This window comes from Sinocyclocheilus anshuiensis, unplaced genomic scaffold (genome assembly GCF_001515605.1).
Source record: "Sinocyclocheilus anshuiensis isolate Anshui unplaced genomic scaffold, SAMN03320099.WGS_v1.1 scaffold51, whole genome shotgun sequence".
In the NCBI taxonomy this organism is placed as follows: Eukaryota; Metazoa; Chordata; class Actinopteri; order Cypriniformes; family Cyprinidae; genus Sinocyclocheilus; species Sinocyclocheilus anshuiensis.
The window spans coordinates 5,685,487-5,706,961 of NW_015548296.1; the positions used below are offsets into that span (position 1 = coordinate 5,685,487).

A 21,475-nucleotide genomic window follows, 5' to 3' on the forward strand; every position below is an offset into this window, starting at 1 on the left:
AAAAAAATATCTTTCATAACATAGTTGAGAATCATCTTTATATAAAGTTTGGTATAAAAAAATGAAAATTGATTTCTGGTTAAAACAAAAATCCCACTCTTTTTGCCTTTTCATATTCATGTATTTTTATTTTTTTAAAAACAGAACTTTTTAAAGTCCCGATGTCCTCTACAGAGTAAAATATCATTATGAATAAAATATAATTTTTCAAAAATTTTATTTTTCAACATTTTTCTTATGCTCTAAACAATGTAATGACATGACTAAATACTAAATTCACAAAACTGTTTTTTCCTGGTAGTCAGGAGGATATATATATATATATATTATTTTATTTTATTTATTTTAAACTAGAAACATGCAAAGTAGAAGCACTTTTGAAAACATTATCACAATTTTGGACACCATCCACATTTACAGCATGATAATAAATGAAATAAATAAAATGAAATATTGAACTTGTGTATGCATAAACATCAAACAGCTGAAGTTCAAGGTTGCAACTTAAGATGTTGTGTTTGTTTTGAGTGTGAGAAAGCGAGATCCGAGTTCGACGTGGCACCATTACCTCGACATGGTCTGATAACACGGTGCAGGCACAGGATCATGCCACTTTCCCCACACAAACACAGACCTGCATGGAAGCTCTTCACTGGCAGACGGCAGCACGTTTAACTGGGAAGCCTCTGGCACTGTCCTATGATATTTTGCACATGCGTTGGTCTAAATGCCTATACGTTTTGTGTGAAATCAGTGAGTTAGTCGCCTTCTGACACACTCCTCAGTCATGACCACCTTGTGAGCTCCAGATCGTCATTTAACCTTGAAGTTCCCCACACACACTTTTGATCTGTACGTAAGACATGTTCTGTTGTCATAACATGCCTCAAAGCCTCTTTTAAACTTTATGGAGGTAATGATGTTGTGTGCCAAATTCTGGACTTCCAACATGACATGAATTTGACAGAACACACATATACACAATGCTTTGAAACATGCATGCTTTTTAATAAAGTCAAAAACAAAAAAGGTCTGCGCTCTAAACAAATGTATGTGTCCTTTTTAAGCTAGTTCATGCATATGAGGTGTTTGTCATTAAACGTTATCAACAATATCAAATCCATCATGAAATACTAAGAAATAGTCATTCTTCCTATTTGTTATTATTGTATGCTTGGATTTTGTTGATTCTGTTGGATTTTGGAGTCGAGTTGAATATGCACGAACAATACACTAAAGAAGGCTTTCAGCCAGAAAATGACATTTGTTTAGAGTAGAGACCTTTTTTGTGATTTGGACATTTTCAACTCAAAACGGCATATGGCTGATGTGTTGAGGAAGTGGCTTTTCCAGGGATGCCTTGCAGTAGGGTTTGGGAACAAACGCTTTGTTGTGGGTAGTCCTGAAGTCATGTTCGCTGTGCCAGGGCCTGATATGGCTGTCTTTAACCTTGAAAGAGAGGTCAAGATTAGCTTTAAAATTTATATGAGCTCTTAAACTCAAATAATTGGTCATTGAACAACTATTATACAGCACAACCCCTAAAAATGGGAGAATTGTTGATATATATTTAGTAGCATCAGGCAAAATTGCTTTTAAGTAAACTACTATTTATCACATGGTTTCAAGCAATCTTTGGCACCACCAGCCAAGGCCCATCTCACAGCTCACAGACCAGTGTCTATGTTTACTTCTCAAGGACTGGATAATAAATGGAAAACCAGGGAGCTAGGGTTTATCTGCTGTGAAATGTAAATAGTTTACCTGCTGAAGCTGGCTAGGGCTCATTTTCTGTCTTCTAGAGTTCAGAGGGACAAAATCTTTTTGCATGGTTACAAGCATCCGATCTGGTTCTTAAAAAAAAAGAAAAGAAAAAAAAAAGAACAAGATCAGAGAAATATTAGATTTTAATAAATATTACAGAGAACATTTTAAACAATTATATATTTTTAATTTTATATAATTTATGTTATTTTTAGAACATATTTATATTATTTAGAATATAATATTTTTTATATTTATAAATGTAAAACATTTATATTATTTTTTTAGAACATATTTTATTATTTTTATGAATTTTAATTAATGTTTTTCTGTCAGGTAACTATAGGGTTATTATAGTTAACAAAAACTAAGACAAATAAAATGAAAAATATACAGACATATTTAAAAACAACAAAAGTAATAAAAATGACAAAAACATAAAATTACTATCAGAAACTATAAACATAAAATCTAATTCAAAATATTATAAATATATAATATTCAAAACTATCATCTCAATGATACAAAAAAAAACAACAACAAAAAACACTGCAGACAACTTAAAAATGCTTTGCATGTAGTACCATTTAAATTTTATTCCAGTAAACAAAAATGTATTATGACTGAACCAACCTGACAATATTCAAAAGTAATTTTATGGGTCAGATCAAGCAGAAATAGCGCTTTAAAGTAACAGCCTGCCATACACTCTTTTCACACTCTAAGTGTGTAATGTGGGCAGGTCATTTTAGGTGACTTTTCATTGTGAAAATACAGCTCAAAGTACCTTGCTCACACAGCACATGGCTAGGCGGGTAGATTGGAGGCTTGGGATGGACCGCCTCTTTTGATGGGAACTGCTCCTGTGCTGTTGTGCTATAAAACCTTCCATCTAGATCAGGCCTCCCGAATTTACCATTGCTCAAAGTCCTGATACCGGCTTCATCCACATGCACTGAGAACTGTGAGCGCTTTATCTGAAAGGCCAACATCTCAGTTAGGACAGACATGCTTTGTATTATCTAGATCTTCAAGACAGAATAAGTTGCAACAGGCCACACCTTTGGGAAAAAGCACTGGTTTGTTGTTGACAGTCTCTCCTTGTTGCCCATCAGTATCTCTCCTTTGAACAGAGAGCTGAGATTCGGGCATCTGCGCTCTAGGTGAATAGAGCCTGGGAAGAAAAAAAAAAAAACACAGTTATTAAAGTCATTGATGAATGTATCATAATTTTTTCATTTTCCCATTGTGCGATAAATATAAAGCAGAAGCTGAAGGCAGGTTGATGTTTTAGTCTACTTAAAAGTGAGGATTTCAAGGTCAGGAATATTGAAATGGCACCATCTGATGCTCATGCTGCATGCACAAATGATCAAAATCAAAATGATTTCAAGCATTAGAAAGCAGAATAAAAAATGAATCATATTAAATGTATTAAAATGTTACATTTAATTAATATATTAAGTTAACACTCACTTATTTATAGTTTAAAACCGCTGTACAGCATCAGAAGAAAATTACATTCTCAGTGTCACTGAAATACTATTACAGTTTTTATTAATATTCTGAATCAGTTTGAATTTTTTTATATTATTTTCCGCTTTCATTACAATTTTAGTAATTTTGTTGTTTTTTTTTGTCAAGTTTTTGGGGATTTTTTTCTATAAAAAGTCTATAAACATTTTTTTTTTTTCAGTTTTAGTTATTTTAGTATGTCGGGTTAAACTAAATAAAATGAGAAATTTTAATGGTTTTAATTTTAGTTTCAGTTTCAGTTGACTATAATAACCCTGTCCCATGTTAAGCATTAAAAAACAAAAAGTAGGCCTATACACAGCATACAATTAATGTACATACCTCCTTTGTATGCATGAAAATCTTCAAATAAGGCTGTTGTCCAGTTGGTGTCAGGAACCTCCCGAAGGTTGATGGGCCGACATTTATTTATCTTAGGAAGCAGACATTCTTTGAATTCAGCAGAGCTGTTGACAAATTCAAAAAAATTCTGATTCTCCAATATGCACTCTAAAAAATGCTGGGTTAAAAAGGGACAAACCCAGCTATTGGGTTGTTTTGTCCCAGCGTTTGGGTTGTTTTGACCCATCGGTTGGGTCAAAACAACCCAATAGCTGGGTTTGTCCCTTTTTAACCCAGCGCTGGGTTATATTTAACCCAGCATTTTTTAGAGTGTGACTAACTGGAAAGCAGATGTGGGAAAAAAATGTCCTTTATAGAACTTTCTGGTGTGGTGCAATATTAAAATTGGCAAGTTTTGTGTTTCTGCTGCATCATACCTGTGGCCAGCCGATTGTCTGAATGAGGAAGAATACATTGTTTGTTTGTCCATTGTCTTTTCATGATCTCCCATCGCCACAGATGAACACTGAATTTGTTGCTAAAATCAAAGACAAAAAAGATGTTATTGAACTGCAACTTTATTGAAAACACTGCCAAAAAATATCACTTTACCTTCTCTGCGGACAGAGGAGGACGAGGAGACCATCTGTACTGGAACTGCTCATGATAACTGGAACAGTATCTGTCCCTTCTGTCCATGATTAGACTTGATCCGACACCTGAATGATACGAATAACGCATCTTATATCAACTCATAAAAAGCAAAATGCCAATAGAGAGTGTGAGAGTACAGTACTAACCTGTTTTTGCCGACTGCTTTGCTCTGAGTGTCCGGGACACTTTATGTTTGATGTAGGAAGCCCTATAAGTGGGCTCAGGATATTTGCCCTCCGGCAGGCTTGTCATGACTGCAGTGATGGGACGAATGATTTTAGCTGCACACATCGGCAGGGGCTTTAGCTCAGACGGAGTGGTCTCAACGTCTCCACAGCTGTCGTCTGAATGCAGTTTAAAGTTGGTTCTCTGCATCGTGAGGTGGGTTAGTTTTGGCTGCGTGACAGCAGCTGGTGGACGCGGTGGGAAGGACAGCGCTGTCTCTGTCTGGTGCTTTTTCCCCAGGTAATTCTGGTCTCTGTGCTGGAAGTCTGGTGAGACAGGCTGAAGGATAATGTCTCGTTTCGCCACGACGGTGGTGTCTGCTAATTTAAAGTGCCTCTTGTTAGTGCTCGTATACATGTCGTCCGCTCCATCCAAAAATGGTAAATTTGAGATTCTGGAGCGAAGCATCTTCGTAGCTTCGCGAGCAGATTGTAAACAGCAAAAAATGTGCGGTTAAAATTGCTTGAAACTTCTGATCTGTCTTCTCGAAGCAAACAGGGCATTTAAAAAGTAAAAAGAACAAGAAGAACGTAACGTGTATGGTGTCATAATGAGGCTGGTGACGGGCGCATGTCAAGCATTCCGCCATATCGTTTGAATATATACAATATGGCGAGTGAAACGTGCTATTTTACATTGTGATATATGCTTGCGTTTTTTGTACATAAAATAATAAGCACTATTTAGCTTACCTTGCTTTATCGCTAAAAAATTGTTTAGTTGATTGTTTTTGTACTTTCACCCACGTGGTACATTAGTTAAGAAAGATGTGCGTGTCTGCATGATATTCCCTACATTAAGAGGACCAAATGTCCCCACAAGGATATAATACCAATACATTTTGTCCTTGTGGTCACGTTTTTGGTCCCCATGAGGAAACAGCATGTAAAGAATTAAGTTTTTTTTTTAATCTAAAAATGCAGAAAGTTTTGTGGGAGGGGTACGTACCCTAGTGAAAAATAAATAGGCCTATATACATTTCATACTAAGTATACTTTTCATATTTATGTACTTAATAAAATGCCCTGCAATTGTACTTTTAGTATAATAAACTGTCATACTTTATAGCCCACTAAATTGGAACAACTAATTTTGTACTTAATGCACTTTAATTGTGCGGAAGTATTGCTGAAGTCCAATTAAAGACATACTTAGTATATTTGGTTGTGCTAAAGTGGAACTATTGCAAGTATACTTTAGGTACACTTACCTAAAGTATTTTGCATTTAAAGACCGATCTTATTTAAAGATCATATACAATCCTCATCAAATGTGACATTAAAACACATTTGAGGCTTATTAATAAGAAATGTGCATTGTGCACAAGTAATACTCCAAATAAAGTTTCATTAAAAAATTTATATCAGTAAGTCTCGAGTTATCTGTCAGTAAATTTGTTAATAGATTTGAACTATACTTAGTATGAAATAAATTTATTTTAAATATATTACTTTTTAATAGGGTAGGTTTAGGGTGAGGGGATAGAAATACAGTTTGTACAGTATAAAACTCGTTCCGCAAATAGAAATCCTGTTCAGACCTCGCTATATAGGACATATAGAACAGTAGGGCCTATTACTTTGATCTAACATGAATCGTAGTGTGTACCTTCAAAGCGATAACATTGCCTCTATGACAGTAGGCTCTTTTTTCCGGGCTGTTCTGAACGTGTTGTAAAACGGAGACATTTCCAGAGACAGCACCAAAAGCCAAGACAGATTTACAGTCCTTACAGCTCTCTTTTGTAGCATAAATTGGTATTTGCAAGCGTTTCTCAAACTTCCACACAATAATTAATGTGGGCCTGTGGTTCTATGAGAGAACGATACAAAATATATGATTAATTCTGATTCAATATATTTTTAGTTTTATATAATACTGGAATTCATTTGGACGTTTTAATGATTAGATTTGCCTATAAAGGTTATTTCCAACGCAGAAGTCAAGAGCAATTACGACACCCCAAAATCATTTTTAATCCTTATGTATATGTATAAAGTATGTATGTATAAAGTATCATAAAGGCTATCTTAAGGGGTTTTACGGTTGTGAAAGAATGGTTACATTAAAGACATATACACATGAAGCAAATACTTTTATTGGGAATTCATATAAAACCACAGGCAACAACAGGCACACAATAGAAAAACAGCATATGTGCAAATGTCTTTGAGGTTTCAGGGCAAATGTCCAAGCAAGGTCAAATGAAAGCAACAGTTAAAGTGAAAATTCATGTTTTTAAAAAGAGAAAGAACTATATACTATAACGCTTGGTATAAAGATGCATGCTGAGGTATTGCAAATTATAGTGGTCTATAAAAAGTCTGAAGTGTTTTTCCTAAAGGGTTGTTGCATTTAGAAGTGCTATTTCAAACTAATGGAATCTTAACAGTGAAAATTAAATTGAAGTACTCCTCGAAACAGTTGATCCTTGCAGAACTGCATTAGATTTATAACTACCTACATATTTAGACTGCACCAGACCAGTGAAAATAATGAATAAATTAATTCATGAAAAAGATTTCACGCTTATTAGTGCTGTATGCTTCGATTTCCCTGTTTCTCTAGTTGTCAATTGCAGAGCCCTATATTAAGCAAACTTATGAGAAACTGTAAGCCAATAAATCGCTTAACATCCTAACAGAGACATGCTGGTGTCCGTAAAGAGTGAGATATTTTCATTCTTCGGTTCTAGTCATGTATCTAACAATAATACTGATACATACATCGAACGGTAGCTTATATCTACAGAACCGTCTGTTCAAAGCCTTATTCTAATTAGAAAACTGCTCACAACCAAATCACAGATCTTAACAACAATTTCAACTATATTGATATCTAGTACCAATAAACAGGTCTAAAAGAAGTTCTAGTCTGTTTATGATGTTCCTCGTGACTATTTCAAGCAAACAGGCCCAGTTCTGTGTACGAGAAACATCCGGTAAGTTACACCCATGGCTCTCAGGAAGCAAATGTGGAATGAATGGGTCCTAAATTCAGTTACTGTCATGCTAGTTATCACCTCTCTAGTTATTACTACCTGCCTGGTACCATGAGGAACCGTTGAGTTGTGCAGCAGATTCTGGAAGACTCCAGAGATCTCATCTACCTCATAATGGCGGTTTTGACACTGAACGTTTGTCTGACCGCAGTGGTCATTTCTCCAGGAGCTTGGCTAGGCTCTGTTGCAGGTCGCTCAGGTCGTAGATCTTGACGTCTAAAGTTTCGATGACTTTCTGCACCGCACTCTCTGCCCTGCTCCGGGCATCCTGGGACGAAGCTAAAGTGCCCTCTGCTGATCGCACTCGTCTCTCCAACTCGGAGTTCTTCACTTCCAGATCCTAATGCCAAGACAAAGTCTTCTTAAAGGTGGGGTAAGCGATTTTTCAAAAACGCTTTAGAAAACTGATTCGGGCCGACTAGCAAAACAAACTTGTAGCCAATCAGCAGTAAGGGGCGTGTCTACTCATGATGTGGAGGAGAGAGCGTTCAGTGCACAGGACAGACATTAGCCGAGCCGAGCGACAGAAAGATAGAGATGGCGGATAAAAAACAAAAGAGGAAAACATCTGTGGAACAAAAGAAGGCTTAAGGCAAGAAGTAGGACCCGTGTAAATATCGGATCAGCTTTCCAGCCCTGGAGAGAACTCAAGGAGCGGAAGGCCTGCGATCGGACGCCGAGGTTGCTTTGTTTCTTCTCGATAGGTGACATCACTGATTATAATGAGTTCTATAGTATTTTGTCGCACCGCTCCACTCGCGTCTGGTGTAGACATGGTGTAGCATTAGTTTTGCTTTGTTTCACAGAACTAATCGTTGCCTGGGTTGCGTACGTATGTGTGGGGCGGAGGCAGAGCTATCAAAATAGGGGCGAGACCCTTTTGGGGTAGGGGCGTGTTTGTTTTGGGGATTTCAAATATCAACATTGGCTACCAGAAATCGCTTACCCCACCTTTAAGTCACGAAAAATAAATCATTTTTTGTTATTTTAGGCTTTCAAGACCTCAAGTTTGCTGTACAAGAAATAGGAGACAATCATATGGCAATACAAAGACCAAAACTAAAGCTAAAAACAACAAAACCAAGCAAGAGCAAACAAATATACAATGACGTTAAAGAAATAGAACTAAATTAGAATTAAAGGTCATAAACATTAGAGTAGCATAATGAAAAAAGGCCATAAAAAAGCATTTTCCTTACTTAAAATAAATGTTAACTATAAAATAATATAATATGAAATAAATTATATATGTAAAAAAAATGAAATCTAGTGTCATTTTAATTTAATTTTAACTATGTACTAAAATAAACTGAAATAAAGATTAATTTACAAAACTAATAAAAACAGCAAAAAAAAGGTAACTAAAATGAAAAGGAAAACTGAAAATATAAAAATTCAAAAATTTTAAATACTAATAAAAAACTATAAATGATACTAAAATAAAACTTTTCTGAAGCTAGTGAAAATACTGCTGTATTTTACCCGTTAAAGGAATTTACCTGTATCCTTTGACAGGCTTCTTCCCTTTCTTTCTCCAGCTCAATTACATCTGGTTTCTTGCCTCGTAGAATACTTATTTCCTGTAATAACCATTTTTACTGTAAATAAAGAATATTCTGTACCAAATTACTCATCTTACAAGTGAAATGTAAAAGTACTTCTAGTTTGAAAATTCTCTGGAATAAAACTGACTTTAAATGGGCCGAAATACAAAATAATGATTTTGTAACATTTTAAATGTATAGTATATTACCAGTGTCACATTACATATTAATTCATTGATAATGTTTAAGCAATTCTGTATCTGAGATTTATGAGTATATTTATGAGTACAGTTTTATGCATTGCCTTGGACCTGGATCACAATTTCAGTAATTATGCAAAGAAGTACTTGTAGTAATTATGCACAAAAAGGTAATTGCACTCTTAGTGTCACTAACACTAATTGTTTAAGTACATCATGATTATTAGTGGATGCAAATCAGCACAAAAAATGCAAATATCGTGAGAAAGGCCAAATAAAATACAGGAATTTTAGAATTTAATCCACAAAAATTTGGGGGAAATAATCCTGCTAAATTTTGGTTGGACACACACACTCGCACACATATAGCTAGAAGCCACATCACAGGGTGCCACTGTATTTAAATGTACGAGTAATGCCCATCGATGATTCTGTTTGTAAATAAATTATTTTATATTAAATAGACATTGATAAAACAGCTTACAGTGTGGAGAATATAACAGGATCGATCTATGGCCTCGGCAACACGCTATAAGTGTCCAGCGTAGACATGCTCTCAAGATGGAGTTGGAGTCCGTTAGCACTGTTACTACATTAATCAATCTTTACCTCATCTTTAGCTCTGATAAGAGCCTCCATCTCTGCCACAGTCTGTGTGAGCTCCTCGCTGCCCGTCTCGCTGGAGGCAGAAACCCCACTCTGAGCCTCCAGCTCTGCAACCTGAAACATGAACCAACAGAACACAGCTATTACAAGACTGTCATCAAACTCAGTCTCAGGCCGAACCATCAGCCCGACTGTATACAATCATCAGAAACATGGGAATGTGACATGTTGCAAAAAAAAAACACTTTAAAAACATGTGCCAAGTTCTTAGAAATGTTCTCTTCGTGTTGGTTCATAAGCATAAAGTAAAACTATATTTATAAAGGTAAACATTTTAACAAATATCACAAAATATTACTTCATAAATATAATTAGTTTAATATGAAATATTTAGTGCTGTCAAATGATTAATCGCGATTAATCGCATCCAAAATAAAAGTTTTTGTTTACATAATATATGTGTACTGTGTTTATTTATTATGTATATATGAATACACACACATACAGTATATATTTTGAAAATATTTACATGTATATACATTTATATATTTATATTATATATAAATCTATTTAATATATAAACACAACATATTTTTCTTAAATATACACATGCATGTTTGTATTTATATATATACAATAAATATACACAGTACACACTCATATATTACGTAAACAAAACTTTTATTTTAGATGCGATTAATCGTTTGACAGCACTACAAATATTACTTTCTAAATCATTTGTTAAATATGAAGAAATATAAATTCTTAAATATAATTAGTTTAATATGAAATATGAATGCAAATATAATTAGTTTAATATTGTGAATGATTAATTCATAAATATCATTAGTTTAATATTATGACAGTATTTCATACATATCAGTTAAATATATTACAAAATATTAAATCATAAATATCAGTTTAATATAATGAAATATTCATAAATATCAGAAGGTTTTTTGGGAGTCACACCACATGACAGTTAACAACTTGAACATTTGTTTTTTCATAAAATTGTCAAATTATTTGATCTTTTAAGAGACTTACTGACCTTGACACACACTCATGAGATCTTATGATGATATCATTTCCAGTTTTATGCTTTTTTCTGCATGCTGGTTGCACAACACAATGTTGATTTAATGGCCAAAAAAAAAGTTTTTAAAATATTAATATTTGAACAAAACTGCTTACTGCTTTTTTTCTAAGAAACAATAATAAAACATTATGCAAAACTACTCAATAAGGATTATTTATTAGAAAATACCATCTGTACAAAGGATAACTCAGAATCTGAATATTTCTCTTTATACATAACAAAAATCTGAAAACTAAAAATTGTGTTGTGCTCAGACCTTCGGACCCCACTGGAAAACAAGACAAGACAAGACAAAAAATAAAAAATAAAATGCTGTAGAAACAAAATAAAATACCACATGATCCTGTTTTCTATGCTTTTACTTTCCACACAGTCATGGTTTCCATGATTTAGCATCACATCTTCAGATATTTACAAAGATACAATTTACAGGCAACACTACCTCAAGGAAAAGTAAAGCGGGCCATCACTGCACTGGAGCTTTTAGCGCTGTCACAACTCAGAGCTATTTTTTCCAGTTTGTGTGAGGGAGAACCTTAGTGGTCTCATTTTCCCCACGGTCATTTGTCTTCCCTCTGTTCGGGACAATGAAGGCGTATTGTCTTTTCCTATAAATATCCCTCCGCACACTCTCAGAAGCGCTGAACTACATACGTCACCTGCATGATGTTTGCATCAGTACACCTTCAAAGTGTTGTGGAATCCTTTATGTGTGATTATATAAAATTGCTGATGAGTGCCGAAGGGAAAATATTCAGTTTGCTTGAGCAACTGCTAAAACAAATTGTTAACACATGAGAACATCTCAATGTGGATGTTATCCTTATGTGGTCCTCAAAAAAGCAGTAGTTTTTGTAATACAAATGGTTTTGTATTAGTTTTCTGAAATGATGTTTAAATATGCGAAAAAGGGATTATCTGATTAAGTATGCATCTGAATACAGAACAAACAAATCTGAACATTGGATAAACCCAAGTTCAAAATTCTTGTTTTATTTTGCTAACATATTAGAGTTAAAGGTTTTGACTGAGGGTGATATCCTGTAGTTTGATACGAACACATCTGAAAAATAGCGGCAGACACAGAGTGAGCTGCTGCAAGGCAAGTGCATAATCCAATTTGTCCTAAACATAAGACATGAATTATATTAAGGGCTTTAAAATAGCTCGTAAAATATAGTTAACACGTGTAGTTTAAAGCAGTCGCCCCATTAGATGCTCTGACAGGCCACTTGCACTGTTTAATGCGTCTGAGATGTGCTGCTTTCCTCAGTGCATAACTTATACAGGTGCATCTCAATAAATTAGAATGTCGTGGAAAAGTTCATTTATTTCAGTACATATCGCCCAGCCCTAATAAATAAATAAATACACACACACACCACTCTGTACACACTTTTAGAATCTAAATAGAAATAAAACTAACATCTGCTGTATGTACTGTAAGTGCTAATGAAGTGGAGATTTCTGGTTTAAAAAAACTAATTTTGAGAAAACTTCCTTCAAAGTTAAGTACTGTAATTGAAATCTAATAGATAAAGCATAATAAAATAAACACTTAAATGTTTTGAATGCTTTCTGAAAAAAAAAAAAAGTTTTAGAAGCAAAATAGCCTAAAATCTCTGCAGCGCCTGAGGAAAAAAAAAAAGGTTTTGCCTGCACTTCTAAAAATAAAGATTCTTTAAAGTTTCATCTTAAAGGTTAAATGAAGAACCTTTAACATCAATTCTAATTTGTTGAGATAGTGAATTGGTGGGTTTTTGTTAAATGTGAGCCAAAATCATCACAATTAAAAGAACCAAAGACTTAAACTACTTCAGTCTGTGTGCACTTAATTTATTTAATACACAAGTATCACATTTTGAGTTGAATTACTGAAATAAATGAACTTTTCCACGACATTCTAATTTATTGAGATGCACCTGTATTTCACAGGTATATTTTCCATCTGTAAATGTCAGAAAGTCATGGATATGTTTCTGAATGAGCGCTGCCACGCACATGCATGCCAAACAGACAGAGCACAATAGAATAGGAGTGCAATAATTATGACTAAAATATATAATTTGCTAAAATATTTGTTGTTGGACAATAAATGTGCCATATGTAGAAGTTTAAACCTATAAGTAAGTGTATTTATATGATAGCACTAACTATAAAGTGACTGTAATGGGGGTAATCAAAGCAGCCTAATACAATTAGTCTGTGCTTTTGTTTTTTATTTATTTTCATTCTTAGTTTAGCGAGTTTAACTTTAAAAAGCATTATTTTTGTTTTTAGATTGTAATGATACAATGCTATTATGTAATGTGATTTTAACCCTTTTTTGCACATAATATACAGCATAGTCTATATATGGTTGCATTCACTTTATTTGTTTTCATAGCCTTTAATAAATACATTGTTTGTTGGACAATTTTGGGCAGGATTTGAATTTTAAAATACCAAGATCTACATACATATATATATGCACTTCTAAAAATAAAGATTCTTTAAAGTTTCATCTTAAAGGTTAAATGAAGAACCTTTAACATCCATGCAACCTTTCCATGGTACAAAAGTATAAAATATTCTTTAGATTAAAGGTTCTTCAGATTCTTTACATTACGAAAAAAGGGTTCTTTTAATAACTGTTCTCTAAAATGGTTCTTCTATGGCATCTCTGCAAAAATTAACCACAGGCTTATTTTTAAGAGTGTAGTGTCTTTTATTGTTTTTAACGTTCCTCACCTGCTCTCGTAGGCGATCTGTTTCTTCCTGATACTCGGCTAATTGTTTTTTCCATTGATCAATGCTGCTGTTAGCTTCATGAAGAGCAGCCACCAGCTTAGCGTTGCTGTCCCGAAGAGAAAACAGCTCGACCTCCGAGTTCCTCTCACATATCGACCTGTGAACAAACCAACATCTGGGTTTCACTTATACTCCGGTCCTTCCTTCTGGAAGCTGAGGCAAAGACGAATTTCATCGAATGGCAGCAGATGGTAAACGCATTTGAAATGTCATTTCTTTTGTGTTACCTTTATAACAAGAAAATCAGAAACAAGCTGTGTGCAAAAGATTACTGATGTCCCTTGCCAGCTTTCAGATTTAAAGGAGAAGCATGTTTTAACAGCTTCTTTAATCTCATCTTATTTATTTCCTGAACACTGTGGCTTTGTGATGTTTTCAGCATCGGCGTATTCAGTGTTGTGTTTGTATGGTGAAGTACATCATGCTTGAATCCGTAAAACTTTTGACGTTAAACTCACTGCCAATTACCCCAGAAAACTACTGAGGAGGAAAAGTACGTCAGGCGGATTGATTAGATTCACGTGCATCTGAGTGAGCCAGTGTGGTTCATTTAAATGACAAAATACATCAAATAATTAAAATGTTAAACAGCTTGTCTCCAAATAACGTTTTATATTAGATATCACGAACAGGAGACTGAATTATCATAAAAGCAAATGGGTATCATGGATATCTGAATGTTTTACCCTTCAGAAAGCATCTTCCTCATCTGTTCTTTCTCTGTGGATTCCTCCATATCAGCACTCTTGCTGCGAAACAACTTGTCCTCACTGGAGCCATTGACACCAAGCAATGGAGGAGACTGACGGTCCTCACACAGCACCTGATAGACAATATTATAAATGCTTTTGTTTTTAATGAACGCCAAGGCTGCATTTGTGTGCTCAAAAATACAGTAAAAACACCAATATTGTGAAATATTATTGCAATTTAAAATATAGGTTTTATATTGTCATATATTTTAGAATTAAATTTATTCCTGTGATGCAAAGCTGAATTTTCAGCATCATTACTCCAGTCTTCAGTGTCACATGATCCTGCAGAAATCATTCTAATATGCTGATGTGCTGCTCAAAAAAAAAAAAAAAAAGACATTTATTATTATCAATGTTAAAAACAGTTATATGCAGAAACCATGATATAATCTTATTCATATATTTTGGGTATGTGTGTGTTTTTAATGGATAGAATAGAGAGCAAATATGCATTAAATTGATCAAAAGTGACAGCAAAAACATTTATAATGTTACAAAGGATTCTATTTCAAATAAAAGCTGTTCTTTTGAACTATATATTCATCAAAGAATCCTAAAAAAAAAATAAAAAAATAAAAAGTTTCCACAAAATTTGTATTTAACAATCATAATAATAACCATTATTAATAACTGAGCACCTATAATAATTGATCGCGTGACACTGAAGACTGGAGTAAAATTGCATTTGAAAATATATTAAAAACCAATTTAAAATATATTAAAATACAAAACAGTTTTTATTGGAATAATATTTCACAAAATTACAGTTTTTACTGCATTTTAGATTAAATAAATGCAACCTTGGTGAGCATAAAATACTTTTTTCAATAACATTCAATAAACTATAAATAATAAACTACCATTCAATAAATGGTAGGGTATGTATCCACAACATAAAAATAACAACCAGTTTTTACAGAATTTTTATATCAGTGCAACATAAATGAGTAGATATTTACAAGATCCTTTATATACAACATTTATGAAATCTCTACTCCTAAATGCCACCACTGATTTAGTGTTGAAATGTCCACATTTAATGAAAGACAGTCCCAGCGAGCGTTCATTTTCCATCCCATGGTTCAACAGTATGAGAATTTTAAAACAACAACACAGTCTTAGTCTATCTGGTTGATGAAGAAACTTGAGCAGTCTGCACATGAGACTGAGCAGGGCATGAGGCCCCATATGGCATTGTTCTTTGATTCAGATTCTAAGGACATCAGTTTATTTCAACTTGCTGTTCATGGAGACTTGAGAAAACCAGAACAGTACTTCTGAAAGAACTGGGCTTTTTTGCTTATACTGTATACACTAAAAAAAAAAATCAGAAATATTTACGGTAAAAAAACGGCAACGTTTTAGGTTTTACGGTTTTAACTTAAATTTAGAGTTAAATACCGTAATTTCATTAACTGATATAATGTTAATATACCAACCTATTGAAGTACTGAAATCTGTTTTGTACCTTTGTAATACACTGATAACCACCAAATGCAGGTGGTGATGAGAAAGTCACACGATGAACCAAAGCACATCACAAGCAGCTTTTAAATAATAACATATATAGAAGGTGCACAGCGTCACTCACACAGACACTAAACACCATCATGGTAACACACATGAAACTGAAATAATGCAATAAACATTCATTTAACAACATTAGGTGTAACACACAACCCTAATATACAAAACTGATAAGAAAAAACTAAGAAGAAACATAGTTATTTCAACAAAAAAACATCAAATTTGAAATGTAACGCAGGGAATTCTGGGAATGTCAATTTACGGTTATTCACTGTAAATTATACGGTCTTTTTCACTTCCAAAAACGGTATACTACCGTGAAATTAATGTTCAATACATGTAATGTCCAATACAGTTTTTCACCGTATATAGTAGGGGAATTTACCGTTAACCATTTAACAGGTTTTTACTGTAGCATTTTTACAGTCTTTTACTGTTAAATTCACGTCATTTTTTACAGTGGCAGCAAAGCACCGTTTCAAACACGTACAGTGTTTCTGTTTGGCGGTACACACTTGCTCTCAGAAAAGCTTGTATAATTCATCAATCTCAAACTCGGCATTCCCCAAAGGAAGACGTTCTATTTCTCATCCAACCGTTCAGGCCGATGACTTGTTTGCCTTCTCTGTAGCGGTTTGTAGGGAGTTTGAGGTGGAGCTTTCTGTGTGTTTAATATATTTAAAGGTAGAACAAGAGGAATCAGAGACATGACATCTCCACTGCATAGTCAGTGGCTCGGGAGCTCCATTCCTTCAATAATGCATCTTGCAGATTTCTACATTTTTAATGAGGGATTACAGATTTCCAGAATATTCCTCTCTTATCGTGAGCCGATGTCAAACTGTAGAAAAATGATACTGGACTTTAGCAAGACTATTAGAAAGAGCTCAAATTAAACCACCTCAATCTTCCCCAAAATATAATTTAAGACTCATGCTTGATGAGCGCTACTGAAACAGGAAGTTGGAGCAGGACATGACGAATGGCTTGTCTTTTTTCTTTTTTTTTTTTAAATGATTTAATTTTCCAGAAAAAAAAAATGTAAATGAAATCAGTCCAGTCACATTAGTGGGAGTAGTGTTACTTTAATATTATAATTTATATACTATTTTAATAATTATTAATACTTTTGATTAGCTTTTATTTTTATATTTTCAGTTTTTGTAATTTTATTGAAACAGGAGGAGATATATGGGAATAGTGTTATTTTAGCATTATTATTTATATGCTATTACAGCATTCATATTTTGTTTAGTATTTTTTTTATATTTTGAATTTGCTTTTATTTTATATTTACAGTTTTTATTTTAATTTTAGTTTTATCAAAACAGGAAGGTAGAGCAGGTTGGACATTTTATTTTTTAATTTTTTTTAAATAGCCAATCGTTTAGTCAGATGGAGGTATTAGTGGGAACGGTGTATTTTTAGTATCATTATTATTATTATTTTTTTATTTTCAGTTTTCATATTTTTTATATTTGATAGTTTATAAATATATTTTGTTTTTATATTTATACATTTTAGTTTCTATTTTAGTTTACATTTTTGTCATTTTGTTATGTCCTTTTATCACTTTTATTAGTTTTGTTGTTTAAAGTATTTCTATTTAGCTTTATTTTTATTTCAGTTTTAGTATTATTACTTTTCACATTTTAACATTTTAAATTAGTTGCCAAGGTTTTAGTTTTTCTTCTAAATTCTAATATTACTATTTTATTTAATTTAACAAAAACAATAAAAACCCAGAGTGGGAGGGACTTTATTATTCTAGACAGCATTTGATTGGACAGGATTCTGACTACAGACCTGAGTTCAAGATGATTGTCATCAATATATATTTAATAAATATGTATATATTTTGCCAAGAAAAAAAAAAGACTGCCTTAAATGTGTCAAAGATATGTCATTTTAATTTTGTTGATAATTTATCAGTACACTTGTATATAGATGGCCCCAAAAAAGCCACAACACTCCCAATTCTGATTCCATAAGGTCTTGAAAAATGGTTCCTGTACAAACTGGGACAAACGCAGAAATATGTCATCTTGCATGACAGTGTTTCATATCCAGGGCTTCCTGAGGGGTTCGAGTAACAATATAGCGAATGGTGTCAGCTGCACAGGAGTCACAGGTGTGTCATTGTATGTGGAAACAGACGCAAGCTCACCTGAGACAGCTGAGAAAGACACAATCCCATCACCAAAGAAAAGACATGAAAAGAAAGAAGATATAAGCATTCATTCATTACTGTAATCACTCATACTTAAAGAGTTTGACCAAAAACATCAGTGTTACACGGGCAAGTAGGGGTACTTTCATTATCTAAGAGTGCTTTAACTATCCGAAAGTTTACAGACAAACTTATGGGTTTTTCTTTTTTCCTGAGCATTATTGCCATTTGATTATTACTGATGGCATCATAGACAGTGGCAGCTTTAATAGGCTGCATTCACTAATGCACAGATCTGTTTCCACATATCAGATGTTTTGTCCTGTTTTGAAAACATAACTGACTGTTTACACATTAACTTCGTATCATAAAAGTATTCAGAGATGCAAGTGCATTTAACCGCAGCCGCGAGCTTCAGGACCAACAAACACAAAGCGCATGTGAAAGTCTGTCAGAACGTGAGTTTCGTGCATCTAATACGTACTGCATTCCAAACGGCAGAAATGAAAGCATATCTAAAGTAAAATACTAAAATAACAGCGAGTGGAAGCACAGTCACGCAACGCACACCTGTCTCACAGCGCATATAGGTTGTTTGCACATGACGTCACTGATGACGCGCGAAATGCAGCTGGAGGGCAGGAAGTGATTTCTCTCCATAGAAATCACTAGCAGAAACTCAAAATGCCTGTGTTTTGCGTTGTTTATGGATGCTCAAATCGACCAAACCGAGAAACCACACGGAGCCAAGAAGTCAAAAGTCAAGAAATTTACTGAAAAACGCAGGAAAAAGTGGCTTTTAAATAACCAATCACATTACAGCCTTGACATCATTGAAATTCAGTCAGAGTTGTAACTCAATCGCTGTTTACGGATGCCATAGGAATGAATAAGAAATGCTGTAAGCTGTGTTCTCTTATAAAACGTCATTTTTTTCGTTGTAAACTCTAAAAATAGTTAAATCCAAAAGTATAGGTTGTTTGCACATGACGTCCCTGATGACGCGCGAAATGCAGCTGCTGGATGGCAGGAAGTGATTTTTCTCTCCATAGGAATCACTAGCAGAAACTCCAAATGCCAGTGCTTTGCATTGTTTATGGATGCTTAAATTGGCCAAACCGAGAAACCACAAGTAGCTTTTATCGTGTACGAAAATGTGTTGTTCATAAGTGGGGAAAAGTCAAGAATTTGATTGAAAAACGCAGGAAAAAGTGGCTTGTAAACCTGCGTCTGCGGTCGGGAGGAGCGAAGCTCGTGCGATAATGCTCGTGCGTGCAAATGGTTATTATAGGATATAATAATATATTAAGATATTTATAAAGATATAAATAGATTGGGCTGCCTCCTCTCACGCATTGTGACAGTCAGAATTTACTCAGTGCTAAATGCCACACGTTCTTTTTTTACTGTGATGCCATGTCCCGGCGCGACGAGACAAAAACATTAAAACCCATTATAGACGAGGCATTTGTTGCATCCAGTGGAGACATAATTACTGATTATAATGACTTATACTGTCTATATCTCTTTGGGTTTGAGACTTTAGTGTTTGCAACTTTAGGGATCTTATTTATTCACGAACAGCTTGTAACACTCCAAAGAGAAAGGAAAACTTGAAATCGCATCATATGACCCCTTTAAAAATAGAGTGCATTTTTAATACTCATGTGACAAGCGCTTATGCAAATGACGTCAGTAGGCTATAATCGATTATGGTCTATTACTGTATCGATGCAGAATCGTCCACATCCAATGCAATGATTAATTCCAACACCCCTACAGGCAACATACACTTTATTGCAAAAGATTCAATACTCTGACAAAACGAACCGTCTAAAAACATTCTTTGGCATACGAGAGACATTCACTGATGTTTCGTTATTAAAATAGCCATTATTAAACAGAATACTGGATTCGGCCAGAAAGCTCTTAGAAGCAGACACACATATAGATCCAGTGATCAAAGAGTGCATCATTCTGTTTCACTTATTTATATACTTCCATTCTTCACGAAAGACCCCAAAAACACTTTATTAATTAATAAGGGCAGCATTATTCAGCACACACGGTTGCTGTTTTGAACTCTGAACACTCAGGTTTGATTAAATAATGAATAGCTCTCAGTCAGTGGCCTGTTTCATGTGCTCTAGAGAGGCACGTTTGAATGCAAAGAGCTCAAGGGACGAAAAGCCTATCATGGCCATTAAACCACTACAGAATACTGAATGTGGGCTTACAACACATCAAGCATTTTGCTGTACTATTAATGGGTAAGTTTGTCAATTTTCAACCAGCCTTGTATTGTAACAATGTCGGTGGTATAAGTAAATAAACAATTGGTATTATTTTTCTGTGTTACCTGCACCAAGATATCAATGTTTATTTGTCAGCAAAAATCTGCCAGATGAAAAAAAAAAAAAAAAAAACATTTCTAGACAGCCAACTTTCATTAAAACACCATCTTGCCAGCAGTGAACTATCCCTTTAAGCCTTGTGTGTCAATTTAAAGTTACACAGAGGTCCTTAGAGGACAAAAATGTCAATGTCAAAAAACTGTCATAAAAATATTATATACTGTATGAATATTTTTTCCGCTTTCACTGACATAGATCTTTTTACCAACATCAGTTCTGATCATAACCTACCATATTTGTTGTTGTTTTTTTTTCATTTTCAGGATTTTAACCCTTTAAATCCTGGGGAAGTCGTGGCCTAATGGTTAGAGAGTCGGACTCGTAACCCAAAGGTTGCGGGTTCGAATCTCGTCTCCCAGGCGTCGCAGCAAAAAAATGGCTGCCCACTGCTCCGGGTGTGTGTTCACGGTGTGTGTGTGTTCACTGCTGTGTGTGTGCACGTTGGATGGGATAAATGCAGAGCACTAATTCCGAGTATGGGTCACCATACTTGGCCACGTCACATCACTTTTTTTTAAATGCCAGTTTGTTAACATAATGCCACTGTGGTTGTTTTAATGCAACAAAAAAAGACACATACAAACATTTGTAGAATTCACAAATGTGCAATACATTACACATTTAAAAAAAAAAATTCAATAAAAAAAAAATTAATTCAAATTTTAAGGCCTTGCTGGCATAATCAAAACCTATGAATAAAGAATGCATGATATTATGCTTTAATGGTGCTGAGATTAAATACCGCAGTTTTAATGGGTTTCAATGGGTACATTTTTTGTCCTTAAAGTCCTGAGTGTAAGTATTTCTTGTAAGAAGTGTAATATATGATTTGTTTTTAGATTGCTCTAATGAGAAAGAGGTTGGGAACT

At 34.2% G+C, this 21,475-nt stretch overlaps 2 protein-coding genes across 3 annotated transcripts in view; both read right to left on the reverse strand.

The window, feature by feature from the left end:
- Nucleotides 1–950: 950 nt before the first annotated feature.
- Nucleotides 951–5,311, reverse strand: LOC107655992 (uncharacterized). The gene is made up of 8 exons (XM_016443621.1): nt 4,422–5,311; nt 4,234–4,340; nt 4,059–4,159; nt 3,622–3,746; nt 2,826–2,938; nt 2,552–2,741; nt 1,765–1,853; nt 951–1,449 (listed from the first exon to the last, which is right to left on the reverse strand). Exons 1-8 carry the CDS (start codon nt 4,906–4,908, stop codon nt 1,309–1,311), a joined length of 1,353 nt encoding a protein of 450 aa, XP_016299107.1. The 5' UTR covers nt 4,909–5,311; the 3' UTR covers nt 951–1,308.
- Nucleotides 5,312–6,584: 1,273 nt separating this feature from the next.
- The window catches only part of LOC107656098 (homer protein homolog 3-like), a 23,106-nt gene continuing 8,215 nt past the window's right edge, over nt 6,585–21,475 (reverse strand). The window contains exons 5-10 of one of the 2 annotated variants that reach the window (XM_016443795.1): nt 18,190–18,198; nt 14,427–14,563; nt 13,681–13,837; nt 9,855–9,965; nt 9,001–9,081; nt 6,585–7,841 (exon numbers count right to left, since the gene is read on the reverse strand). In XM_016443795.1, coding sequence (XP_016299281.1) covers nt 7,656–7,841; nt 9,001–9,081; nt 9,855–9,965; nt 13,681–13,837; nt 14,427–14,563; nt 18,190–18,198 — 681 coding nt within the window. In that variant the 3' untranslated portion in view covers nt 6,585–7,655. The remainder of the gene's footprint in view (nt 7,842–9,000; nt 9,082–9,854; nt 9,966–13,680; nt 13,838–14,426; nt 14,564–18,189; nt 18,199–21,475) is intronic. The other variant, XM_016443796.1, reaches the window with a different exon arrangement.